The sequence below is a fragment of the Grammomys surdaster genome, unplaced genomic scaffold (genome assembly GCF_004785775.1).
Source record: "Grammomys surdaster isolate TR1022 unplaced genomic scaffold, NIH_TR_1.0 126121, whole genome shotgun sequence".
In the NCBI taxonomy this organism is placed as follows: domain Eukaryota; kingdom Metazoa; phylum Chordata; class Mammalia; order Rodentia; family Muridae; genus Grammomys; species Grammomys surdaster.
The window spans coordinates 1,766,832-1,794,399 of NW_021620929.1; the positions used below are offsets into that span (position 1 = coordinate 1,766,832).

The 27,568-nt window shown below is 52.6% G+C and overlaps 1 protein-coding gene across 1 annotated transcript in view; it reads right to left on the minus strand.

Annotated features, from left to right (window-relative positions):
* Nucleotides 1–4,475: 4,475 nt before the first annotated feature.
* Nucleotides 4,476–27,568, minus strand: part of Neurl1b (neuralized E3 ubiquitin protein ligase 1B) — a 26,888-nt gene continuing 3,795 nt past the window's right edge. Inside the window, exons 2-5 of the mRNA XM_028756535.1 lie at nucleotides 13,883–14,428; nucleotides 6,661–7,353; nucleotides 5,032–5,157; nucleotides 4,476–4,720 (exon numbers count right to left, since the gene is read on the minus strand). Of these exons, the coding sequence (XP_028612368.1) occupies nucleotides 4,476–4,720; nucleotides 5,032–5,157; nucleotides 6,661–7,353; nucleotides 13,883–14,428 (1,610 nt within the window). The remainder of the gene's footprint in view (nucleotides 4,721–5,031; nucleotides 5,158–6,660; nucleotides 7,354–13,882; nucleotides 14,429–27,568) is intronic.

Consider the following 27,568-nt stretch of genomic DNA (forward strand, 5'->3'; position numbering starts at 1 on the left):
TCACACAGAGACATCACACAGTGTCCATCACACAGTGTCCATCACACTGTGTGGCCATTATACAAGACTCTGCAGACACAGTGTCACCTGTTCAAAGGCTGGTAGAATTTAAAGTTCCCCTCCTCCCCACCAACATGACATTCAGTATGATTTAAAAAACTGAATTCTGATGAGACTTTTTTTTTTGTATCAAGCCAAAGTTGTATTTGTTTTCAACAGGAAATTTATGTTAATATAAAACAGATAAAAACAGACAAATATCAGAACACACAACACACAAAGACCAGCGCAAACCCTTCCCGCTCATTCCCCAAGCTCTTGGGCCTTTAGTACAGTTCCCCAAAGACTAGACAGTATTGGAGAGTCACAGTATTGAATCAGAAAGGACAGACATGTTTCAAAGGGTCTGAACACAGGTAGTGGGGACAGGTTGGGGGGGTGTGAACACCATCAGTCCAACCGTAAACCATAAGAGGGTCTCAGGGACTCCTTGCTGGCATCTGGAGCCCAACTGCATCTGCTAGCTTCTTGTCCACGTTGAAGGGTTGCATTTTAAGGACAAAAAGCGCGCGCGCACACACACACACACACACACACACACACACACACACACGCTTCCATAAGGCACAGACAGATTGTCATATGGGTAGTTCCGTTAGGGACTTGGGTGAAACAATGGGACACTAAAATATTAAGAAACACTGGGAGGCAGAGCAGTCCTGAGCCGTGTCCCCAGCCAGGACAGGATGGACGGAGCCGTGAGCAGCTACCACTTCACATCCTTCAAGGCTGCACAATGCCATTAGCAGCTGGAGTTCAGGGCTCGTGTGCCCCACCCCCAGTGCCTGGAAGTAACAGGGAGTTATCTCCCCAGAGACTCCCTGTAGGTGGTCATTAACTGGTGGTGTCTTGATTGTTTGGCAAGAGCTTACTCACCACAAAGAATAACCCTAATGTGGGTGCGGGAGGCATCGCAGGCATTTAACTAGAGGGACCCAAGGCAACAGAATGGTCAAGAAAGCCCGAGTGCTCTACCTGCCTTGCCCTGTTGATGGTACCACTCAGGGATCAGGGCTGCTCGCTCTGGGTTTTTGCCCTGTTTCCCCTTACAGCAGCTGAGGCACTAAGCAAATGTTTGTTGAATGACTTTATGTCCATATACATGGGATGCTATTTTACCAACCCCCTGACCACTTCTAACCTGGCTCCCGGTCTGAACTGCAATCTTTTACTGAGTGCCTACTGCGTGCTAGCTAGCATAAGCCCCGACTCCAGAGTGATCAAATCGAGTTTATGATCTGACCTCTTGCTGAGAGCTGCCGGCAGGCCTTGCCTTTTGTCCCAGTCTTCAACCTTGTGTCCTGACCACGAGCCATGCTGGTGAGTGGGAGCTGAACAAGTGAAAATGTGTGTTGCAGCCTGCGCAGGACAGCTGCCCAAGAGGGTCAGCCCCAGTAAAAGGAGGAGCTTGATTAGCTTGGGAAACAACTGTTTTCCAGAAAGTTCCAGTGAGCAGGGATATGGCTCCCACTAATGGGGCCATTGGCCTCCCCATCCTACTCTTGGCTTTTGAGGTTCACAGGGTACAAATGGGCAGTGAGCCTGGAAAACAGGATGGGGTGCTCCCCGAGAAGGGAGTGGCCACAAGTCCCAGAAAGGGGTGGCCTAAAGCCCCTCTCCAAAGCAGCCCCACGTGATGCCCCAGTGCAGATGGGCAGTGAGTGCATGAGCCCTGGAGGACATTTGTCCCCTCTAGGGTGTGGGCACCAGGCTTTCCAGGTGAGTCTCACGAGAGAAGACTCACACAGTATTGAGCTTCCTGAGAAGCAGGGCAGGCTAGAAGCTGGGACTGGAATCCCAGCCCTGCCACTTCCTGTTTTGTGATCCTTAAGAGTCTCACAGGATCTCAGAGCTCACTTGCCAAACGAGGACAATGCTGTATTTCATAGACCCCCAAGTACCTGTGTCCTGAAGCTGACCGTCTTTGACTTGGAAGCTACATCCCAGCATCCTGCGACTGAGGTGGGTGTGGCTTTTGCAGTTGTCCATAAGATGGTGAGCCTTCTAACCATCCCAGTCTCAGATGGGACTCAGTGTGACACTTAAACCTACACACAGGGTCCTGTACAAAGGTGTCTCTTTAACTCAGTGCTCAGGCATATGAATGGTATGAAAGACACTGGCTTCTTTTCCCTCCTGCCCCTTGAGATGAAACACACACACATGGCCCCTAGGGCCTGACTCCATCTTCAGAGCACAGGCAAATACCCGACTTTGCTCTGTGGGAAACAAGGCAGCTATTTATAGCCACTGCAGAGCAGGTTAAACAGGCCCGTGGTTCCTTTCTGCCCTGGTAACAGGTCACCAGGAGCATGCCTGGTCCACCCCTGCATCTAGGACCTCAGCTGCTGATGTCCTGGTGGTGGCTGTGGGTGACCCCTGCTGGGAGGGCGAGAGGCAAAGGAGAGCTTTGCTCCTCCTTCACTGAAACTGTGGCAGTTAGACTGTATTCACACAGGGCCATGGCTGCCTGGAAACCCATCACTGGCGATGAGGAGGCTCTGCCCATGCCCAGCACATGGAGAAGCTAAAAGCTTGGCTATATAAATTGAGCTGCGTACCCAAAGTGCCTGATTCTCAGGCTCTCACCGAGACAAACAAGGGTTACTGAAGCTCCTTAAAGGATTCAGCTGCAGCAGGGTAGTGGTGGTGCACCCTCAGTCTCAGCACTGGGGAGGCAGAGACAGGCAGATCTCTCTGAGTTTGAGGCCAGCCTGGTCTACAGAGTGAATCCCAGGAAAACTAAAACAATAAAAAATCAAAAAACAAACAAAAAAATTAAAAATTCACCCTAGAGTGAAAAGGTGGACGAATGTCCAGAAGTCCCCAAGGAAAAGTGAGCTCTCAGAGGCGCTTGCTAGGAGAGGAAGAAGGAAGCTGTGAACAGGCCGGATCTGGACTCTCTCAGACAGAGAAGTACTGGAGGCCCAAGGCCTCCAACCACCAGGGGCACTGAGTAGGGCTCAGGTGGTGCATGGCTCCTTGTCGAAGCCTGTTCTGTGAACCTCACGTCCTGGATGTTTCTCTTTCCCTCTTCTCACCCCATCACAGCAAGAGAGGGCCAGATTAGGAGCTGTGAGGAAAACAGTTGCTCCTGGCAAGGTGTCTCAAGCTTTCTCTCAGAAAACCCAACCAGGTCTTGTCTGTGCCCTGGCACCAGGCTTCCGAGTAGGAACAAAGAAGAGAGAGGTCAAGGAACCCCACTAAAGGTACAGCTCAGGGTAGGTGGACGTACATCCAGTACAACCCATGGTTCTTGAGAATGGAGGGGTGACCCGCATGGGTAGAACAGCAGCCATGGCTAGGTCTGGAAGCCTACAGAAACACATCAGACCCAGTGAGAGGGTGCCAGGGCCAGGGGCCTGGGAAATGCCAGCAAACAGGCCCAGGAGTGGGGAGCATTTTCAGTCCGCTCCTCATGAGAAACTCACCAGTGTAGTGAACACCATAATAATCAACAGGAAAATGAGAAGGTCAAGACCAGGACCAGGTAGGGGGTCTGGGTCTTCTAGCTTCTGCCAGCCGGTCACTGGGGCATGCCCACAGCTCTTAATTCTACCGTGGGAGATACGGAGTTGTCCCAGAGAACAGAAGGGACATCACAAAACTCCAGAGCATGTAGGGACAGGGCTAAGGTGTTTACTGTTCTACTGGCTGGGGATGAAGGAATCTAGATGCTAGAGCTTGGGCCCCTGTCCTCAGTTGCCATGGGAAGGCCACTCCTAGTCTGTGTAAGAAGCACAAGCCACCTGTTCTCTGATGTTCTCCGCGCCCCCTCCTCCCCTCAGCAGGAGCTGCTGCCTGGAGCTGTAAACAGTGAGTTATTTTTGCTTTCCCTTAGAAAATCTGAGTGCCATTGAGGGTGCTCTGCGTAGGTTCAGGCCTCGTGTGTTCAAAGCTAGCTCATTGCAGAAAGCCAATTCCCCAGAAAGTGGACAACCATCACATTAACATTTGGGCCCAGATTGCACATTCCTTAGTGTTAAATACCCTCCAGGAGACGGATCCCTGCATAAAACACTCACACATTCTCTCTCACACATTCTCTGTGCTCTCTCCCCACCCCCCACCCCGACACACACACTCAACCCAACCCCAAAGAAGCATTGCACAGACAGAGGGTACCCTTTCCCAGCTGAAGGTCACCAAGAGGCAGGCGATCTGCCAGGCAGTTCCTGAGCTGAATCTTAGGACAGGCTTTTGGGGGCAACATGTGTTTGAGCCAGAAGCAACAAATGCTTGCCTGGGCTCTGGCCCCCGGGGCCTCCTCTCCACACCTGTCCTGCCTTGCTCATCACTGCGGAGTGGCAGACGAGAGATGGCTCCTGACCCCGGGCTCCCTGGTAGCCATGGTGTCGCCCACCTAGCAGGGGCTTCAGAAAGGTGACCTTGCCTTGGCCGAGCCAGTTGCACAGCTACGGCCTATAGATCTTGATAACATCCTTGATGGGCCGCCGGCAGATGGGACAGCAGGCCCGTGCCTGCCTCCGGAGCCGCAGGCCGCAGCTGTGGCACAGGCACATGTGTCCACACGTGTAGATGACTGTGTCCACCTCGCAGTCGAAGCACACTGTGCACTCTCCGTTCCTGCTGCCGGCCGGCTCCGGTGCAGAGAAGGCTGGGGACACTGGGGGACTCAGTGGGGAGCTGGGGGCTGTCACTGCCGGAAGGGAGACAGGGTTTCATTAATGGTGTGGCTCTCAGAAGGACTCTGAATGTACTGTTCCCTTGGTGGCAATGGGCACAGGTCCAGTCTTTGTTTACATTTTGAGTTTTACCCGGTTTTGATAGTGCTGTCCCACAAAGCACAAAGGTACCCTGCCTTTATCAGCAGCCTGTGAGCTTCTGATTATCTGTGTTTATGCTCCCTCTGAGCACAGCAGAGAGGAACAGCAAAGGCCAAGGCCACAGCACAGCCAAAGGGCCCATGCCATGAGGAAGTCCCACCCCTCGGGGTCTGTGTTTCCTTACCCAGAGATGATTCTGATGCTGAGGACGACTGGTTGACGCCGAAGGTCATGTCTGAATCGCTGTCATCCTGGGAGCCGCTGAAGGACCCTGATGGCGTTGTGGTCTCAGGACTGGACTGTAGGGTACCTGGGAGTCAAACAGACTCTATTAGGGTATGAGAGAGGCACAGGCTAGTCCCCGCTTTTCATCTCTCTGCACACCTCCTGTCTAGTAATGAAGGAGGTAACTGTCCAGGGTTCTGTCAGTGTGGTGATGTCTGTTTTGCCTGTTCAACCTCCATTCCTACTTTGGTGCCTTCACAGTGATATGGCTATAGTGCCATATAAGATATAATACAGTATAATATATTGTGTATGATTTACATAGTATGTAATATAATATATGCATAGTTTAGCTCTGTTATAGCTCCTATTTCAAAAATAGCCTTGGCATGCCAGGCCAGACCCAAAGAACCTTCCATTCTTTAATCCCACTGTGATTCAAGGAAGGGCATATAACCAAGCAAGGCCACCATGCTGCTGCCATTAGAACTGAGGGTGACACGGGAGAAGCCTCTGTGACAAGGCCTAACTGAGAGTGGAGGCAGCAGGGGCTTATCCTGGGGCTGTGCATTCAGCATCTAGACCTCGCTTTCCTGACCCCACCCAAGAGACTCCCAGACTTCTGAGATACTCGTTTTGTCGCAGCTACAGGATTCCAGAGTGTGAGCATCTCTCCCTGCCCAAGCTCAGCACAAATTCGGAAGATACGTCCCTTCTTAGGAAGACGAGAGATGCTTCTTTTACTCTGTTTGAAGGAAGGTCAACTATCATAGTAGGAACTTGGAAAACTTGTCTCAGGCTGAAATATTAAGTTAGGTGGTTCAACAACAACACTAACTGTAAAAAGCTCAAAACATCCTAGCCAAATCCACAGACACCTGCTTCTTCTTCAGACACCCAGGCTGTGGTGTGAGGGTACGCTGTGTTTGGCACCTGCTGGGGCCACCCCATCCCAGGCCACCTTACTCTCAGTACCCAGAAGGATACTGGACCCAGGAGAGTAGGATACTGAGTAGGACACGGCCTCTCAGGGCTGTGTGACTCTTGGATTGTGAGATGTGCCTTTCTGTTGTCTTGTGTGTAGCTAGGACTTAGTCATGTGGATTCGCAGGCCATTGGGAGCATCAATGCCAACGTGGTAGCATAGTGGCTATTTCTGCTCTAAGCTGGACTGTGAGGGTGGCACCGTGCTCTCTCTCCGGGAAGATTTCCCTGACCACTGCACTCAGTCCCCCAAACTCGGAAGGTAGGCCCTCTGCCACGACAAAAGTCACACTGTACAGCTGTCCCTATCAGCTTGTCACATGCAGCCAAGTGGGTATCCTGTCTTCTTCTGGCCTGGTCCACAGCTTTCCCTCCATTCTCTGCGTGCGTGAACACTGCTTCTCTTACATATTCAGTGAATTTCCCTTGCCTTTGACAGTTAATATGCATTATGAATTTTCTAAAAAAAATCCTAGTAAAATAAAGTAAATAAAAATAAATAAGTAAATAAATAATAAAGGAAACAAAACCACCTTCCAACCGAGCTCTGACAGTAGCTGGCTGCCCCAGGGAGCTCTTATTGGGGACCCTGGTGCATACTCACCCAGGAGCCGCAGCTGGCCCGCCACACCGCCACGCACCGCGAAGAAGGCCCAGAGCGCCTGCGAGGTGTCCACGCACAGCAGGCGTCCCCGCGGGCGCCCGTTCACCGCCAGCAGGACGTCGCCTCCGGGTCGCAGCGTGAAGCTGAGCGCGTCGCCTCCATTGGGCACCGGCCCGGCGCGCGCCACCACCCAGTATTCCTTGCGGTCCAGCAGTGCAGCGGGATCGGCGGGCAGCTCGGATGGCCGGAGCGCTCCAGGGTCGCAGGACGTGATGCCGAAGGCCACCGCCGCGGGTGCCGCCAGCCCCGGGCGCCCCACTTCCACGCATAGGCTCTCCCCCGGTCGCAGCGGTCGCTCGGAGAACACGAGCGTGCGGCCGCCGTCGGGGCGGGGAGCACAGGCTAGCCTGCGGTCGGCGGACAGGCTCACATCGGGGCCGCGCGTAGCGTGGAAGCGCAGCTCGGCATCCAGCAGCGCAGGCGATGAGGCGGGCCTCGCGCGTTCGCGGGCCACGCACGGGACGGCGGCGTCAGGACGGCCGAGGGCCAGGTGACCCAGCTTGGCCACCACCTGGTTGTTCTCCAGCTCGTTGTTGTCGAAGTTGGCAGCGTCGTGGCTGCCGGGAGGGGGGCAGGCGCTGAGGCGGGCCTGGCCCAGGCGCAGCGGGGTCAGCGTGTCTGCGAAGGTGCTTTCTGTGGGACAGAGGAGAGGCGTCAGGAGACCTCTGGCACCCAGGACCTCAGGCCTCAGACCCAGTCCCTTAAGCCTTAAGGGTCCTAGACTCCAGTTGCCCCTGACCTCCAACCTCAGATCCTGCACCCCATCCAGATCCACTGACCTCCAACCTAAAATCCTACACCCCAGATTCCCTCGACCTCCAATTCCACACTCCTGAACCCCAAACCTCATAACCTGGGGCTTAGATTGCAGAGCCCTACCACCTCAGACATGAGGCTCTATAACTCCAGCTCCTCTAGATCTCACACCTCAGACTTCAGGCCCCACTCAGACCCCAGATGGGTCAGGCAGAACCCCACTGCCATAAACGTAACGCCCTGGTCCCAGATCTGCCTGACGTCTGACCCCTAGCTCCCTTGGACCTCATCCAAGATCTTCCTGACCTCAAATTCTGGATACCAGGCAGCCCCCACCACGACTTTTTGGCTGCTAGTGGTTGGACTGGATTAAGTGCTACCTGAGCCTCCAACCCTTGTGGCACCCAACGTCCTACTGCTTAGGAAGGGCCTTCTTTCTCTCCCATCTCCACCTTGCTTCCTCTTTCCTCCCTCCTTGTCTTGGCTGTTCTTGAACTTGTGGTCTCTGTCTTAGAGTTCCAAGTCCTGGAGTTGATGCACCATGCTCAACCTCTTGCCGCTTTTCCTTTGCCCCTTTCTCTCTCCCTCCAGAGGTTTTCATACATCTGCACAGCTGGGCATTTGAAGTTCCTTTATTGTTTCCCTAGTTAAAGCTAAACATCAACCTAAAGAACAAATCCTATACTGGGGCCCTAGCCTGTGGCAGGCTAGCCTGAGCTCATGGATCTCATTCAATTCAGCAACTGACAGGCATGAACTATCACTACTGCCATTCGGCCTGGCAACTGAGACACAGCTCCCAAGCTGTCTTGTCTAGATTCAGGGTTCTTCACACAATGCCACCAGGAACAGAAAGGACAGGACACAAGACAGAATGGAGATGGGGGAGGAAAGAGGAGGCGAGGATGTCAGTGTCTGGAGTGGGCGGTGCCATTTGCTGACAGTGGGGTACTGGGAGAGCAAGAGGCGAGGAGAGTCAAGAATTCCATCTAACAGGCTCAGTGCAAGGTTGAGGTGTCAGAGAGAGGCAGATAGGCAGCAGGAGGGTGGAGTGTATATTTGGAACTTCTAGACTTTGCAAAGTCCCCTGGGGTTCCTGGAGTGGGAGCTAGATTAAGAGGGTAGTGGATGTTCTGAGAGGCAGGGCTCTGTGCGAACCATTGGAAGTGCTGGTCCCCAAGAGTAAATGCTGGGCTGAAGAGTAACTCAGTCCTGTGAGAACAGGTTGTTATGAAGAGAGCAGGCCTGACCACTGACTCTCTCCGGCTTCCGGCCTCATTGTGCTATGTCTCCCACTTGTTGCTCCTTGCCTTCCTGGTGGCAGCTCCCAGAGGCCCTGCCTGATCCAGGCTTCCAACCTGCACAGCATGCTAATCATACTTTTTGTCAAAGCCTCAGGTATTTTGTTACAGCAGACGGAAGCGTGACTAACATGGAAGCCAACAGTTCAGAGATGGCATCCACGTCCTGCTGATGCCCTCAGATCAGAGGAAACGGTCTTGCTTTCTGAGAGCTTGTTCAAGTGGCTGTTTATACATATGCACACATAGCTATCTTCAGATTATGTGACACATACACACATGCACACCCAACCTCACTCTGGGTGGCTCTAAGTGCTGAATTTATATTTTAAATATGTTTATATGTACTTTTAAAACATTTTTGTTGTTTTTATGTTTATGTGTGTATTTCTTTTGTGTGTGTGTGTGTGTGTATGTGTACTACATACCTGGTGCCCACAGAAGCCAGAGAGGGTGTTGGATCCCTGAGATTGGAGTTACAGATATTTGTGAGCTGCCATGTCGGTGCTAAGAATAGAACCCGGGTTCTCTGGAAGAGCAGCCAGTACTCCACTGCTTGAGCCATTTCTTCAGCTCCATGTGCACTGTTTTTTTTACATGTATTTTATGTGTGCTGCCGCACATAATTCAAGAAAGTGAATGCACCCAGCACAAAATCCAGGGCCTTCTGTCTCAGTAGTAGAGGGTGTGAGGTCTTTCCAGTCAGGTACGAGATGCCTTGCAAGGCCTATGGAGGACTGCTGCGCTGGAATCTGTACCCACACCCAGATTTCCTTGGAGAGAACAACCCACCCTCACTGCTATCACCCGAGGAGTTGGGGGGTTTCTTGACCTGGTCAGTCACTACTACCCCACCCCCTGCCTACAAGTCAAGAGAGGTGTGAACCACAATACGTGGGTGGTGGATGAAGCCAGTGAGTCTTGAGACCTAGAGAAGCAGCTGGTAGGACACAGGACTGCCGCAGCAGGTGACCCTTTGTTTGGCCCACAGGATAGCCAAGCTGGGGCGGGAGCTTGCAGAATACTGCAAAGGGAGAAGTGAAGATGACTCCCCAGGCTCTGCCCTTTGCTGGGTAGCGGCTCACCGCTGTCCCTTTCCCCCTTAAATGAGATTGAAGTGACTAAGTATATCAGACTGTCTAGTCTGCGATGCCATGGTTTTTGTTTAATGTGACCCAGACACTGGGCAGAGGAAGGATGGGAGCCATTTGAACCCAGACCCTTTGTGTCAGGAAGAGGGATGGATCTCTTCAGCCAGCTTCCCTGGGACCCTACAGTGTTCTGGAATGCCAGTGTAACTTAACAGATGTGAGCCTCAGTTTCCTTATCTGCTGGCTGTCCCAGGGTGCACTAATTAACAACTCGGGCCTGGCGTATGTGTCATAGGCCAATAACCACAAATATAAATATCATGATATCTAAAGGATTCTAAGTGACCAGTGGGGAAGGGGCAGGCACCCAATGCAAAGGGCTTCCTCAGGGTTACAGCAGGACCTGGCTGCAGGCTGTGCCACCTGAGAGCCTTGGGTATGTTGGGTGCTGGGAGCCAGCTCTGCTGTCATTGGCTGAGGTGCAGCCTAAACAGAGACTTTCCAGATCTCCCAGGGGACTCCGTGTACAGCCAGGGCTGAGAGCTGCGGAACCAAATACAGACAAATCTGGCCTTGCAGACCAGGAACTTCAGGACTGATCACTTTCCTTCTCAGAACCTGGCTTCTCAGCTCAGCGGGGAACTGCACACTGGACCTGGTTCATCCAGTGTGGTAGCCGGACCCACTGCAGAAGATGCAGGCCAGATACTTCCTCTAGGCCCAAAGCTGTGTGCAGCCTGTAGGCCCCTTTGACTCGAGTCCTGGGGCAGTGAACGAAGTCCCAAAAACAGAGACCCTGTTTCCCAGGCCTGTGGTGCCGGGTGAAATAAGCCTGCACACACTGGAATTCTAGATAAACAAAGTGGGTGGGCATGGGCATGTCCCAAATGCTGCCACAGGACATATTGGTACTGAACTTTCTTTTCTGTTTATCTTAAATGTAAATCTAACTAGATGGCCTGGAGTTTTATTGCTCCATTTGACATCCCTACCTGATGTCATCTTTGGGTCTCGCTTCTCAGGCTTTAGTCCACGGGTATGAGAAGAGACGGAGTGATGAGGGGAACTGAGTGCTGACTTTTCGGGGAAGGATTTCATGGCTGAGAATTTTAAAGCAATTAAATCACCTTCTCAGAAGTCTAGGGTACTCAGGGCAAATCAGACACTGGCTGTTGTGAGCTACCCATTGGTGAGTCCTGGGTACCTCTCTCTCCAAGCTAAGTTTTCCCAGGGATCTCTTGGGGTTGTACGTTACAACATCCTCTCAGGGTAGTACATTACATCATTGTCTCAGGGTTGTACATTACATCATCGTCTCAGGGTAGTATGTTACATCATCATCTCAGGGTAGTATGTTACATCATTGTCTCAGGGTTGTATATTACATCATCATCTCAGGGTAGTATGTTACATCATTGTCTCAGGATAGTGTGTTACATCATCCCACACCTGCTGCCTGTTCTTAATATTAAGTCATGGTGGCTCAATATCCATTTGTTTATTAGTGTTTTTAAAAGTTTTATTCAGTGCTGGGGATGAAAACTGGAGCCTTGCATGCTGGGTAGTGCTCTGTAATGAAGCAACAGCCACAAGTGAGACAGAGTCTCATTATGTAGCCCTGGGTAGCCTGGGACTTTTCTATGTGGATCAGGCTGGCCTTGAGATCCACCTGCCTCTGCCTCCTGGATGCTGAGGCTAAAGGTGTATAGTAAGACACCAGGGTCTTCTTATTTTTACTATCCCTCCAAACCCTGTAACCTTTTTAACTTTGGAGGAGAAAAGAAAGAAAACATTACACAGATCGTTACTAACCCATTACCTGGGCATTCTGTGACCGAGAATTTCTGGGGAAGGGAAAAAAAAAAAAACCACTTATGGAGCCAGAAGCTTCCCTCACATAACCCTGGAAATGGTTTTGTTGCTCTTTTTAACTGTACATGGGGCTGGGGTGGAGAGAAAGCTCAGGGGTTAATAGCACTTACTGTTCTCGCAGAGCACCCGGTTCAGTTCCCAGCATCCACATGGCGACTCATAACTGCCTGTAACTCCAGTTCCTGGTGATCTGATGCCCTCTTCTGGTCTCTACCACATGCACACATGTGATGTATGTATCTACGCTCAGGCGTGCCCTCATACACATGAAAAGAAGCAACACAAGTGCATGCACACACAGGAAGGGAAATTCGCCACACATCCCAGAGACAGAGCTTCCCAGAACTTGCTGCCCCTGTTACATGTTTGTGTGATCACTGTTCCATGCTGAGGGCATCTCATCACTTAGCACAGCTCAGGGACATCTCAAAAACAAGGAAACTGAGGCCCAAGTTTGCTTTGTTACATGGTGGGCTCTGCTCAATTCTCCCTAAGTGGTGGTGGTGGTGATGTTGATGGTTGTGTGGTAGTGGTGTTTTCATGCAGGTTTGCTAAACGAGAAAATGGGGGGGGGGGCGGAATGTGTCCCCTAGGTGTATCCAGACTCATTTAGTCATCAAGGCTAGCCTCCCATCTGTATTTTTTAAAAAATCCTAACCCACTTGCACTGTTCGTGTGTGGCTGTGGTTTCCTGTCTGCTCACAGAGATGTGGGTTGGGGAATCAGACGTGATGTGATTGCTCTTCAGTTCCGCAGGGATAAACGGTGGTGGGGGATCTGGGAGGCTTAGGAAAGCTGCAGTTTCTAGTGCCTTCCTGGAAAACCTTTAAGGGAAAAGGGTGGGCAGGGGGCGTGGTTAAAATGCCCAAAGGGAGGCCCCAGCGTAGAGCAGACCTCTTCACAGTTAGGCCTGCAAGAACTGCCTGAACCAGCCTGAACCCCGGACACAGGCCCCGCCCACAGGCCCCGCCCACATGCAAGCCACCCAATCCGGCTTTCCAGCTGCTGTTCAAGTGCCCTCAGTGCCTCAGGCCATGCACCCCTTCGGACACCATTTCCTATAAGCCTGCCAATGATCCTGTGAGCTGAGCGCTATCATGAACCTGCTTTACAGTCGAAAAGTACTGAAGTCAGGGAGGGTCCAGCTCGACACCAAGGCCCTACAAACGGGCGGAGAGCTGGGCCTAGGCAATCATCTCAGCGACTCTCATGTCCCTGCCAGCTCTAACCACTTAAAACTTCTGCGGCCTCTTTATTTCTAGGGGGAGAGGACCGTCAGCTCCTGGACACCAAGTTTGCCTCCCATGCCCAGTGTTGGGGGGGGGCTCCCAAACATTTAGCTATTTAAGCCATCTTCCCACAACAAACAAACAAACCAAGCAAATTCACAGCAACCTCTAGTGTGAAGCACAGTCCATTCTCAGGGCTATGCAGAAAGGTCAAAGAGCACCTACTTCTAGGGAATAGGTGTCCCAGTGTGGGAAGCTTCCGGCTACAGACAGGTGGGTAAATTTGTCTATCTGTCCATCCTCTCACTTTGCCCCTGTGTACTTTCCTCACAGGCAGATTACATGCAGGGGTGTGTGAGGCTTCCCTGAGAAACCTACTCTCTTCACACCTCCCAAGTCTAGGCTAGGCTGGGTTGTTTGCAAGTGCAGGCCACAGGCTCAAAAGAGAACACGTGACTGCCATTCACTTGAGGAGGAGAGATCAGAGAATGGCCTCCTCAACCCACCCTGAGCCCCTTCATAGTTAGCCTGGCTCTAGCTGCTGTGTCTGACTGTCCACTGGCATAGGTTCACATACAGGGTGAATGAGTAAGAGCCAGCAGAGGAAATGCATGCTGGGATTGGGGGAGGCACAACAAGAACAAAGGAATGGAAAGAGGGAGCGAATTGAAGAGTAATGCTCTAAAAGTGATAAACTGGCTAGCCAAGGCATGGACTCTGGGGCCAGCCCACGTGGGTTGCCTCCCAATCTGGGAACAAAAATAACTCTCTGCGCCTCAGTTTCTTCCTCTGGAAATTGGACACCATTGCTTTTGTGAAAATCAAGACACACCAGGCAGCTGGGTGACTCAGGTGAGCCAAGCCCATGGGGCTGTGAACACTGGGGCTGTGCAGGCTGTGCCAACCGACCTACCCAGCAGCTGCACCTCGTCCGTGATGCCATAGACGTCGATGAGTGCCCAGAGTGGGCCTCCCACGGCCACGCCACAGTGGAATAGCACGGGCTCACCATCGTTGACGCTGTAGAAGACGCGACCATGGCGATCGGCCCAGTAGGCCAGCACCGTGTCCCGCAGCGCCAGATTCTCGGGCAGCGCCTTGGCCCAGTATCCAGGCCGTGTGACCAGGTCCGGGCAGGCGTACTTGGGAATATCCTGTGCGCTCATGAGCGATGGGTCGTGCGCAGTGAAGCCGAAACGCAGCGCGCCGCTCCAGCCGGGACGCACGGCCACCAGGCGCAGCCGCACCTGCTCGTACAGGCGAATGGGCCGCTGCGTGAAGGTGACACCGTTGCAGAAGCTGTTCCGCCGCGTGGCCCTGCGCGAGTGGCCGTCCAGACGCACGTTCTTGCCCTTGGCCTGCGCATGGAAACGCGGCGCCTCGCCCAGGACCGCTCGCCTCTCCGGGCCCGGGCCGTAGCAAGGCCGGGTGGCCAGGAGGCGTGCAGGAGGGCTAGAATCTGTGGGCAGAGAGGAGGCATGTCAGTGCTTGGAAGTCCTGTTGCCAGGGATTTTTACTAACCATTTCCATAAATTCCACCTTAGACTGGGCATGGATACCTTTTAGATTGTAAAGTTTAGAAGGCTCTGGGCTACACCTAAGGAGCTCCTCCAAACCGTCCCTAACCATGGCAAGTCAACTGTACACATTTCACAGATAAGCAAGCCAAAGCTTGATGCTTGAATGTGCTCTAAAGGCCTCCCCCGGTTCCATGTCCAGTTTATGGCTTGGGGTCAGATGACCTCCTCATCCCCAGGAAACTCTCCCAAGTCTTCCACCTAGGACCACATCTGAGCTGCAGAGTGCCCTGATTCGGGATCAGTGGGGATGTCTAGCTGTTTTCCTTAAAATTTGTGTTCACAGCGAGGTAGGGATCTGGGAAGCACACATTCTGTTGGGATTCCTATGGCAGCCGGCATGCCCAGCCTCTGGTCTCTGGAGCTGGACCACAGTGGCAGCCCTGCCATGCTCTCTGCCTGATTTCCTTGTCTGCAAAATGGGTGCAGTAAACTCCCAACACAACTGAAAGGCAGTGTGGATCAAATCCCCACATATGAGGGGACACCTAGCATCCATGGTGGCCCACTGGTAACCTCACCATCTCTCTGTGGCTCTGTCATAGGCAGGGCTCTGGCTTTCTGCCTTCTCTGATGGTCAGAAAATTAGCCTTTCTAGAATGTACCTTCTGGAGGATTATTTCTAGGGAGATTTTCCCTGAGGGTCTTTTCAGAGATCCTGGCCATTGGTTACAACCCAGGTGTCCCAGAATGGAGTAGGAGCCGTCTTCCCTCCTTTCTGGTTTCACTCCAAGGGAGGTGGTAGGTAAGTGGTCATTGCAGGGAGGAGTTCTGCTTACTACAGCAGCAGAGGCCATTTTGAAAGCAGGCTGCCACAATACATTCTGCAAAGAATGACAGGCCACCATGGGGACAACTCCTCCCACACTCACCCCAGCATGCACTGTGCTATGGTCCTCACAGGGATGGACATGGAGGGTTTAGTGGACTCTGAGGCTGATGGGTGGCAGACCAAGGGAGAATAACAATCATGGGCCCTCTAAAAGCTGAGACGGGAAGCAGCTTCTTCAGACAGAAGGCACCCACCTGCTGAAGACAATGCCAGGCCAAGGAGCAAGACAAAGTCCCTCTTTGGGGAGAGAGAGAGAGAGAGAGAGAGAGAGAGAGCGAGAGAGAGAGAGAGAGAGACAGAGAGACAGACAAGCCTCGGGGACTGTAGTCAACCAGGTACTTAATAAACATCAATCAAGGGTCTACTCCTTGTCAGACAGCCTGCTAGGCAGTGAGGATACAACTGTCCCAAGAGAGACAAAGATCCCCCTCTGATGAGCTGACTGCACAGGGACCAAAGTCTGACAACACTTGAGGCATCTGTGTTGGTGAGTGTACTGCAGAAAACAGAGTGCTGAGCTAAAGCTGAGACCCTGCCCTGGGGCTTCCATGGAGAGCCTCTCTGATGGGTGACTGGAGGCAGAACCCTAAAGGAGGGAAGGAGTGAGCCGGGCAGGTGTAGGGAGGATCCCAGGCAGGGACAGCAGTGCAAAGACCCTGAGGAAAGAAAGTACCAATGTGACCGAACAAGGGGAGCCGGGGAGTGGGTTCTGAGTGGGCCGGGGCTGGGGTGGGGGGGGGGTTTACAGATTTTTGCCTTTACTTTAACAGCTCTGCTCTGAGGGAGCTTCATTAGGGGAAGCTCAGAGCTGAGAGGAAGGCCGCCCTGGACACTGGGGCAGGATGGGCTGTGGGGAGAGCCATGGCTTGGACAGGCCTTCTAGATCACAGGGCGCACATGGGAGAGACACCAGTAGGTGGTGAGGACGGGACAGATTCTGAGTGTGTCTTGACGGCAGAGGAGATACAAAGATTGTAATAAAATTTCCACAGAAATTAAAAAAAAAAACCATGAGATATATTTGCATTGAACGTTTAAACAATACTCAATGGATAGAACCCGTTTTTTAAAAGAAGATTGCTTCTTTAGTGTATATTTGAAGAGGAAGCAGAGAGCAGTGGTAGGGGTAGGCTTGTGGCAGGTGTGGCCCAGGGTGGGGCTTTCACCACATCCTCCATGCCCAATAAAGGCCTGACCACACCAGGTCCTTAATAAAGGGGAGCGGCTGCCTGGATGCCTAGAAGTTCGAGACACTGGCTTCTCCAACAGCCTGTTTGCAGATAGGGAAATGGGCCAATGGAGGGACTGCAATCTTAGGTCAGTCCCTTCTGTAGACGCTACTGGGCTACTCAAGTGCAGTCATGCAACCGTCAGGGCCGCTATTGCTCCAGATTAATCAGACACAGCTTCCAGGTCTGGGCCTCAGTAAGACTCTATCCTTCTTCACACACCCTCCAGTCAGTCCCGTTCTGCCTGCCTACTATAGTCCCTCCTTCCCCATTACCATGTCCAGCTGCTGGGGAGACTGCACTCAAATCCAGAAGCTGGGGTGCAATCCTGGTGGTTAAGCAGTACAGACCTTTCTGCTTGTGACAGGCTTTTAATTACAAACTGGGCAGTCACCATGCATCCAGCAAACATCTGGAGGCTGCTTACTCTGTGGTACTTGTCCCTCAGTCTTCCTTCCTTCTCTCAATAGAGCAACAAGGGCCTGGGCCGGAAGGCTGCGGGAAGTACTCACAGGAGACCCTGTACTGACACCAGAGAGTGGCAAGCTGTGTTCCTTCCACTGTTCCTTCAAGTCTTACGTTTATTCACCCACCCTGTGCATTCTGCAGACCCCACACAGTGATTGGCATCTCTCCAAAGGAGCATAAAGAAGATGGCTTCATGCCCTAGCACCCAGGACCTGTGATCTTCACAGAGACAGGTTTTGAAAGATCAGAGGGCAGTGATGTGGGCAGAGCAGGGGCTGGTCACTGTGGGGAATGCAGAGGACTACGGTAGTGGGGGACTTGGAGTGCCAAGGCTGGGCAGCCACTGCGTAAAGGGTTGCTGTATGTGCCATCAGTGCTCTGGGACTCAGCTGCCTGCCCCTAAATGCCAAGCCAAGCCAAGAGGCTCAGCTCAGGTGGCAAGACCCAAGGTGAGAAGGGTCTGTGCACAGGCTTTCAGCAGACAAGCCTGTGGCCAGCCACTACTTCCCAGATAAGAAGAACTACCAAGACCTACCGAGGTTCAGAAGATAAAACCCCAGCAAGCAGGATGCCCAGTGTCAGCCATGAGCAGGGTCAGCACACACAAACAGCCTTGAGACTACAGCTTTCGCCAGTGCCCAAAGACCAAGGTCCCATCATCTGCCGAATTCTCCAGGAAGCACCAGTGAGACTCCCAAGCAAAGCCCTCAGAGCACCCAAGTGCAGCGTGAGCTTGGTTGACTACTTCTCTCTTGGTCCCACACTCTCTGTGCACCGGTCCTGTCTGACTATCACAGCCCCTCACCAAGCAACCCTGGAGCTGTTAATGGAACCCAGACTAATGTCTTTAGCAGGGAGGCTGGCAGAGCGATTGGGAGATGCAGCCTCTGCTACTTTCCGGCAAGTTCCCTGCAGACACCACTGTGCTTTTGGACAGCACGCATCCAAAGGCCCCAGGCTGACATATTTGTTTAATTTTGATTACACAGTCCAACTTCCTTCAGGGAACGAGAGATAAACACTCTCCTTCCCCCTTCCCCCCACACACAAAATGAGGCCAGAGACCCAGTGAGAGACCGAGAAAACCAGAGTGACGGACAGGATGGAGGGCTGTTGTACTCTTGACACAAACTGAAGACACTTTAAAGGCCAACAGGTGTCCTGAGGTGCATCCAACACCTGCTTTGCTGGGTCCAAGGACACGGAAACCCAAGCTATCAGGAGAGCCAAGGCTCTGGGCACAGCAGTGGGAAACTGATTTCTTTCATTTTATCAGGGACCGCAACAGCTGTGTTACAGAAAGCTAAGCCTAAGCCCACTGCACTGTTCATCTCTGAGCTGGTCCTACTGTAAGCCACTGTCCTCTGCTCTGCATCCCCCACGATGGATGTTTTTCATCGTGACTGCTGCTGGCTTTTAAGATGAATCTTCACCTGCAAGATTACTGTAACCACTTCTGGTAGACAAGCAAGCTCTGGGCAGCCATGACCCACAGTGCACAGCACAGGAGGTAACGCATGAGCCCCAGGTTGCCGACTCCTTCTCTGCAGCAGCCTGAGGACTCGGTCACTTCCTAGCTTTGATAGGGCTCTGTTGGTGTACAACCCATCCTACCCCGGCTCGAGCCTTTCTGGCATCTCACGGTGGACCGTCCTGTCACAACTGCTGAGCTGCAGTCGTGAGCACAGAAGTTCTCAGCTGCTGCCACCAGGACCAGATTCAGACACCATCATCACAAGACCGTTTGGCTAGGATGAGGCTTCCAAATCACACTAGGACAAGCCCATGTCCCTTTGCTCACACACACACACACACACACACACACAGCCGAGGCCCCAGGCTAGTGAGGCCCATCTAGGAAATGTAAGACCCAGTCAGCGGAGGAATTTCGGGGGGGGCAGAGTGGACCTCAGCTACCTTTGTTGTTGACAACAGGGACAGTCTCTGCCTGAACCTCACAGCCAGTAGTGCTGGCCCCACCCAGAGGTATGGGTTTTTCTAGAATTCACCCAGGGGAACAATGCCTAACACTAAACCCTGGCAGATTCAGGGCTGGAAAGGGCAGATTGGGAGACTCCAATGCCTAGCCCTGGGCAAGCCTGAGAACACTCTTTGGGTGGCTCCTGCTGTGTGGCTCTGGGTTCAGTCTGCGCTTTGCTACTAATCTGCCTGGGAACCCTTGAGCAAGTCCCTTCACCTCTCAAAGATGTAGCTTTGCCACCTGCAAATGGTGGATGACCTTAGATCTCCACCTTGGAGTGGCTGGTAGGACTGATGGGAACATCCACAGATGCCTCCCAACGTTCTGGCCCTTAAGCACAAAGGTGGCAAATATTCACACCCTTCATCAAGGTGCAGCCAGTGGGCAAGCCCCTCCTCCAACTAGATCTCGATTGGCTCCGGAGAGCATGGCCCTGTAGCCAGACAGACTTAACTCAAACCAGGCAGTGTTGTATGTTTGCTGTGTGACCTTAAACTCCATGCTTAACATCTCTGAGCCTAAAAGACTGGTGGAAGTCATGTCTATGTTATGAGGTTGTCTGGAGAATGGCACGGGCTCATGTGACATGCACTGTGGTACACATATTGGATGTCCGTGAGACATTTAGCCCTTTGTTTAATCAGTGTACTAGGGACACAGTTTCTCCCAGAAGGCCCATGAGTTTAGCCAGGAAATGCCACCTCAAACCCTTATGGCTACCTCCACAGACAGAGGCCTGTTCTTAAGATATCCTGTGCCAGGCACAGGTGTGCTGTGCCAATCATCCCCAATTCTCACGCCATTGACCCTTTGATCTATGTCAGGCTGAGGAAACAGCACTCACTGCTAGGCTTGCTGGAAGCTTCCGCAGTGCTGGTAGCAATGATGGCATTCTGGCTTCACCCAGAAGCAGAGCTTTCCCACCTTTAAAAAGAGCAAATGCATCATTGAGAACACCTGCCTCGGCAGGAGAACTCCTAAGATGTGCTGGACACAGGCCTTCATGCTCTGACCCGAAGCTGGAGACACCCCTGCGGAGTCACTACCTTCCATTTCCAACAGGGAAGAGAAACTGAGGCTGTGAAGCCAGACTCGGGCCTTCCTCCTACCCATCCATCTTCAGGGCACCTGGTTAAATGTTTGGGTAAAAGGTAGTGTGGAGTCACAGGCCTTCCTGAGAGCAATGGAGAGTGCACAGCCTTCTCTCCCCAGAACCACCAGCCACACCCCATGCACACAATCTGACATTCACGTCAGAGGCTTCCTGGACCCTTAGATCATCCATCCTTAGACTGTAGACCTCGAATAAGAAGTATCTGGTTCAAGAAATGGTCGCTCAAGTTCAAAACGCAAACCAGCTCTGCAGGCAGCACAAAATAACATGGAGTGTACGTGTGTGTAGGGCAAGCTTCAGAGATAAGAAAAAACCTCACACACACAAACCGAGGCTTCCCGCCATACCAAAAGGGCAAGGACTTAGGTGTCCTTGGCAGCAGAGGAAACCTTTCCATTGGTGGGTTTGAAGTGGCTAGAAAACAACTCGCCCTGGCTCCCCTGCCAAACACAGCAACAGGCGCACAGGGGACTTTGTTCTTGGCCTCACAGGCCTGGCTGGCCAGCAACCCTGGGTGGATGAGGGCCAGCCCGCGCTGGAAACTGCCACTGGCTGCCTCCTCTTTGCTCTGCAAACAGCTATCAACACTCAACAGCTGTGGGGGGCTGGGGGTCCCTCAGGGCTGCTGGAGAGAAAGTCTTGTCTGTTCTCTGGGCCTGTGAAGTGTAACAGCCCCCTCAGCTGCTCTGGCTTCAAAGGGAGCCCAGGCAGAGTGTCATCTTGCTGTCCCTCCAACTGTCTGGCCCCTCGGCCAGGTTCATTCTTGATGAAAGGACCCAGGAAATGCCAGCCTTACCGGCATCAGCTCCAGGGTTAGGGCCCCAGAGCTGTGAAGGCCAGAGGGAATGTCCCTCATTCCTTCTCTGGCGCATCACTTCCTCCTCCGTCTGACAGCTCCGTAGCATCCATTCTGCGCCAGTGCCTGTGTGGGATGTGGGGTACACGTCCCAGTGAGTCACACAGAGGACTCCCCTGCTGTCTCCTTCCCCCTAGAAGGTAGATTTAGAGCTGAAAGCAGCAGGAAGGACACACAGGCAAACTGTACAGGGAGGTCAGAGGAACTGCAGTCAGACAGAAGTAGGCCTGGGAGATGTGGTCAGACAGGGGGACAGACGGGCAGCAGGAAAACGCTGGAGGGAGAATAGGCAGAGCGCACTGGGAGCTTTGGAGGAGTAGGGGAATGCAGAGGGAGTCAAAGGCTGCATCATAGAGGCTCTTAAAGCCCAGGCAAAGATCTTCAAGAAAGCTTGGGGCTGCTCAGATTTCAAAGCTGGGCAATGCCCCCAGTGGATCCACCTTTCTGAAAAATGGGGTTCAAACTGTGAACCTTCCTTTCTTCCCTGCCTGTCCAAATGGCCCAATAGAACAGGCAAGAGAAAGGCAGCCAAGATTTTGAACATCGACTCTAACTGCCGCACACTCCTGCCTGGCCCAGCCCCACCCTCACCCCCCATCCCAGTGGCACTTCTCCAGGCAGCCCTGGCAGCTGCTCACTGATAAGCTGGCTAGAGCTGCCCAGGCCTGTGTTCCCTTCTCTTTTTGCCTTGCAGACAGCCACTCCCCCAACCTGGTGCCCTGAGCGGAGACTTTGTGCCAGGTGAGCACCTACAGGTACTCCCAAGAGTCGGGTGTTTGTGGCAACAGACCTACTCAGCGCCTTGAAAGGTGGGCATGGAGCAGAGGCTTCTCCAGCATACTCCTCTCCCCAGAGTCACACTGCATAGCATGTCCGCCCCCAGGTCTTGCTAACATCGCGGAGAGCATCGCGGATGTAAGCGAGGCCATTGTGGAACTTGGCACGGAAAGGGACTCTGGCTGGAGCAGGCAGAGTGGCAGTGGAAACCATCAATCAGCTGGTTCGCAGCCTCAAAAAAGGTCGCCGTTTGGCGGAACTTGGGATGAACAAAGGCAAAAGTATCTAAAAAAGGAAAGTGGTGGCTGTGGGGGAGGGGAGCTCCAAGGGCTGGCAACCCTGAAAGGAGCTAGAGGGACACCTGCTAGAACCCAGGCCCACCACCCCAGAGACAGAGGAGGTTGCTACAAGCCCCACCCCTGAAGAAGAGGGGCTTAGAGGGGCCTGTAGAAGGCCCAGCCGACTGAGGTGGGCTGACAGTGGGGTTCTGAGCAGCCATATAAAACAGGATCAAATGCTGTGACCACAGCCTATGAGGAGGGTTGGGGAAATACCTAGCACATAGTAGGCCAGTGTGATTAGTTTTGTACCCCAGGCTAGCTCTTTTAGTGTCTCACAGGCCTCCGGGACCGCCTATTGCCCTAAGAAGTGAAGGCCTATGCTGGGCCTGTGAGAGTCTCCTTCATACTGGGTTCAGGCTCCCTGCAGCCAATCTATAGGTCATAACCCATTTCACAGATGGGAAGATCAGGCCTAGAGATGAAGGAGGGGCTGGCCACACACAGGTAAACCACACTTGAGTGAAGGCCTGCACTTGTTTCCATGTGACAGGGCAACTTGGTCTTAATCCCTCATCGCAACAAAACTGGGTGTATGGATTCTTTGCCTCCAAGCATAAAGGCTACACATGAAGTCCTACTGTGTGCAGGGATCTAACATCTGTCTTTTCATTTCCAGAGCTGGAGGAGAGCGATACCATGGTCATTCTCATCCTAAAGATAATGAGAGGATGGATGCTCAGAGTGGGGAACTAGCTTACCCAAGGACACACAGCTTAGAGGCGGCAGGACAGAGATTCGAACTAAGCATTGCCTCCAAGCCCAGGGCTCTGTCAAACATCTCTCTTGGAATTCTAGCCAAAGTCCAATTGTAATTGCTGTAAGACCCTGAGTCCAGCTCCAGACCTCAATGCTCAAGTCTGTCAAGTGGGAGACAGTACAAGATGGCTCGAAGCTCCCTGGTTCTGAGAACAAAGCCCTCGTCTTCAGGGACAGAGTCCTACACCACAACCCAGACACATGGAAATTCCACTCCACCATCTTCTGTCCTTGAACACCAAGAACCTTGAAGGACAGGAAGCTCCCTTGAGGCCCAAGGAGTGGCTGTCTCCAGTGGAAAGTTACTGAGCCCAGCTTTGGAGGCACAAGGTGGAGCGTGTGCCTACCCATCTCATAAATCTATCATCCTGGGGGGCCAAGGGGAAGAGAGCACATGCCCAAGGGCCATAACTGTGGTATAAACTGGGTGGTGTTGAGGGTGTAAATAAAATGCCCTGGGCCCTCTGCCAGCCCACAGCCAGATGCCCCCACCTATCCACTTCCCCAAATGGCTTACTCATTAAAGAGCTTTCCCTAGCAGTGGGAGGTACGGTCCAAGGTAGGGTGCTACTAGGCCGGTGGAGAACCCGTGAGAAAGAATGAGGAAGGATTACGGTACTTGGTGGCTGTTCACAAACACCTGCCATTGAGCTGAACTATTTAGAGGCTGGCTGGATTAGCCGAAGTGAGTAGCTTCCCATCACCTCAGTGTCCTGATCTGTAAAACAGGTCTAACTTCTGCAGACCATTAGGAAACATAAGTGCAAGGGTGAGAAAGCCATAGAACACACCTCTGACTCACCGGGGAATCCTGTCCCAGGATTCCAGAACAGACTGTCCTCCGAGGATCTAGGTGACATAAGGCTATGCCATCCGCTCCACACACAGGCATTCCATCACCCTTGCACCAGGGTCCCTGACTTTCAGAAGTCCCTCAGCACTAAAATCTGTCTCTCTGGGCACAGTAGACCTCTGCCCACACTGCCCTGCACATAGTGTCTAAAAGCAGCTCACAGGTCTTGGAGGCCCCGAGCTGCTAATGGTGACACTTCCAACGGAATGGCCTGTGTCTCCTCCCAGCTGTGCTATCCAGAAAGCCTCAGGACAGTGCCTGTCCTCTGACTGACTGGCTTTGGCAAAGATTGGGATGTATATGTCAGATATGGGGGCTTCTCAGGCGGGAGCTCGTGGTGAATCCACAGGACACCTAGAGCGTGCCCAACCTACCATGTCTGCAGTTGGGATTCAGGACAAGCGAGCAAGGAACACAAAACTGCAGAGAGTTAACCTGCAGAGGGCACCCTGCTCAACCCAGGTTCCTGCCCTCCAACCTGCAGAAGCTGTGTGCCCCAGGGCAAGAGAATGTTTCTCTTAGTAACAGTCTCCTACCAGTTACATGCAGCTAACAGCAGTGGCTATTAGGGCCTGTGCTGAGGGTTTAACAAGTCACTGCCTTAGAACAGTGTTTGGCACAGACAGGCTATGGACACACGTTAGCAATTATCATTTCTCTGTGTCTTTCTCTTCCAAGAGCACCTGAGCCAGGCTCACCATGGAGCAGCCTGCTGGCTGGGTGGATTCATGACTCTAAGGCACAAGGTGAACACTCTTCTGGTCCAGAGTTTGGCACACCTGGATGGTAACATCACCTCAATGTGCCAGGAGAGGGTGAGGCTTGGAAGATCATGCTACTGACTGGCAGAAGGAGATGCAGGACACAGATACACAGGACCCTGGCCTGTGTGTTAGTGACAGCCAGAGTGGGGACAGGATGCTCCTGCCTGGCATCCAGCCTCTCAGCTTTGCCCACTGGGCTTGGGCTAGCAAATGTGGGCCGTGGTGTCGTCCGTGGCCTGGGTATGCAGGTTCCACTAGGCAGGCACATGCACCCTGAAAGAGGTAGGGCCATGCCCACCTTTGTGGATTCAGAGCCAAGGGTGCTGGGAGGGGATGTTTGGCCACAGGCAACTGGGATATTGGATGAGTCACCTTCAGATGACAGAGAAGGTGTGTCCCAGGATGCTTAGGGTGAGGACAAGGGGCAGCCACTTCATAACCTACAAAAGCTCCTGGGGGCAGGCCTGAGGTTGGGTTGCTTACCTGCCTCTTCTCAGCCACGTGACCCAGGGCAGGTTTTATTATTGCTCTGAGTCTGTTTCCTGGTATTGCCCCTTTGCCTCTGTTCCCACCGTCAGCCTCTAGGCTTCTATTTTACACCCCCAGAACACAGCACAGACTGGAAGTGCAGTCTCCCTTTCTACCCGTGGAGGATTAAACAGTCTGGCTCTGGTCCTGATGGGAAAACTAGCGAGTAGATTGCACTCCATCTGTAAACCCCTCCTGCCACCACAACACTCCCCGTCATCCTCTAGTACCGGCCCCCAGAGCTCTGCAGTTCTGCTCCTGTCCTTTCCCCCCCGACCTGGGGTCTTTGACCTTGAGCACTCTGCCTTCAAAGTCACTTCTCCCCACGACGGAGTACACCTCCTCCAGGAAGCACTCCCTGAATCTTCCTCAGGTCTCTCTGTCACTCACCATCACTACTGTGTCTTCTCAGGTCTCATCCACTAGAACCTGATTCCCTAAAGCCAGGCTATGGTCCCTGTCCCAGCTGAGTGTGCCCACTGCCCTCTCAAAAGCCTGAGAACCTGAGACCAATGAACATGAAGAGACCCTTCCAATCCAGCCCTGAATCTGAGGCTGAGAATAATCCAGCCACTGCCAGCCAGTTCTTATGGCCCCCAGAGGCAGGACTGAGAACTTCTTTCCCCAATGACAGCCATGATCATGGTGCACTTCTATCTTGATACTGTCCCCAAAACCTACTCAAGTGACCTTGCCTGCCTGGGAGCTATCCTTCTCGTTCCTGCTTCCTGCTGAGGGTCTGGGGTACAGTGTGGCCTTATTCTAAGGTCTGGGCTCCAGGTTCTGCCCTTACCTCCCCTGCAGCCAAGCGGCCTCTGTCCACAAAGGCTGTACCCATCAGAGATACCTTTGACCTGTGACATGGACATGAGCTGACACCCTAGCACTTAGGAAGCCTGAGTTCAAGGCCAGTCTAGACCATACAGAGTGAGAGCCTGTCTCCAAAGAATCTTCTTGGACTGTAGAGATGGCTCCTTGATTAAGAGAGCGCCATTACTACTCTTGCAGAGGACCAGTGTTTGGATCCTAGCACCCATATTGGGAGACTTATAACTCTGCAACTTCAGCTCCAAGGGGTCTGAATGTTCTTCTGGCCTCTGCAGGTGCTACAAACATATGTACACACTCGTGTGCACACACACACACACACACACATTCACACACACGTAAATAAAACAAATCTTAAGGGCTGGAGAGACTGCTCAGCATTTAAGAGCATTTGCTTTCCTCTAGAGGACCTGAGCTTGGTTCCCAGCACCCACACCAGCCAGTTTACAACCACAATAATTCCAGTTCCAGGGTATCTGACATCTCTGACTTCCAAAGACGAACGTGCATAATCTCACACACATGCATATACATAATTAAAATAATAAGACATATCTTTGAAAAACAATCCTCTTATAATGCGTGCATACGAGTACCTTTTCTGTGTTGTATCACTAAAGAGCATTTAGTAATTGGAGCTGACCCATAGTAGACAGGCATGTTGATAGCCCAGCTTGGTTTAGGGATGGGGTAGCACTAGGCTGGTCCTACTTTACAGGAAGCATGCTGCCCTTCTGGCCATGGCATTCAAGCCTGTGCTCCATGCTAGACACATGACAGATGGTGGCCACAGAGTAACTAAGGCACAAAGCCACAGAAGACACTAAGAGCAAGCAGACACTCAGCTGGACTTCCTTTCAGAGGTAACCTCTTCCAGGAAGCTTTCCTAATTACCCACAGTGAGGGAGGGGCAGATGAACCAGATAGGATGGACAGAAGCAGCCTAACTTGTCTGTCCAGAACATAGACCACTTCTCTACCATGCATCCATCCACACAGGACAGACCCCGGCTCGTCTCCCTATATCCACTGCCTGCATAGCACAGCCCACCGCATCCGTACAGGACCTCACCGAAGGGAACTTGCCCGGCCTACACAGTAGCATGTAGGTCTCAGGGCAGTTGAAGGAGCTGCTGTGGCTTTGAGAGGCTCAGCTCAGATAGAAAAGAAAATTTCAATGACCTGAGAGAGAGAGGGGTATATATGGCCAAGTGGACAAAGGAAGCTCAACTCAGCTCTAAATTGCATCTGAGAGAAGAGGGTGTGAAGAGAAAAACAATTGTCACTTGTTGGCCTTTGGCTCGCTACTGCAGGGTGACCAAGACTGCTACCTTCCCAGGGGCTGAGAAAGTCATGGGTCAGAAACACCAGCAGCTACTTGCTCTGGGAGCATCATCTCAGTGGTCAGACAGGATGCTATGCAGCAGAATGGCCAAGCAGCTATAGGGCTTTGTCCAGGTTTGCTTTGTCTAGGAGGGTCTTATTTGAGTGCACCTTGTTTAAGATGGTCATGTTTAGGATAGCCTTGTTTGAGGCTGAAGGAGAGAGGGGCTCTGTGGGAAGGGTCATTTAAGACAGGGGTGAGTACATCCCATCTAGACTTAGCATCTGCAAACTATGTAGTAAGTTAGGAATCCTCTCTCTCTCTCTCTCTCTCTCTCTCTCTCTCTCTCTCTCTCTCTCTCTGTCTCTGTG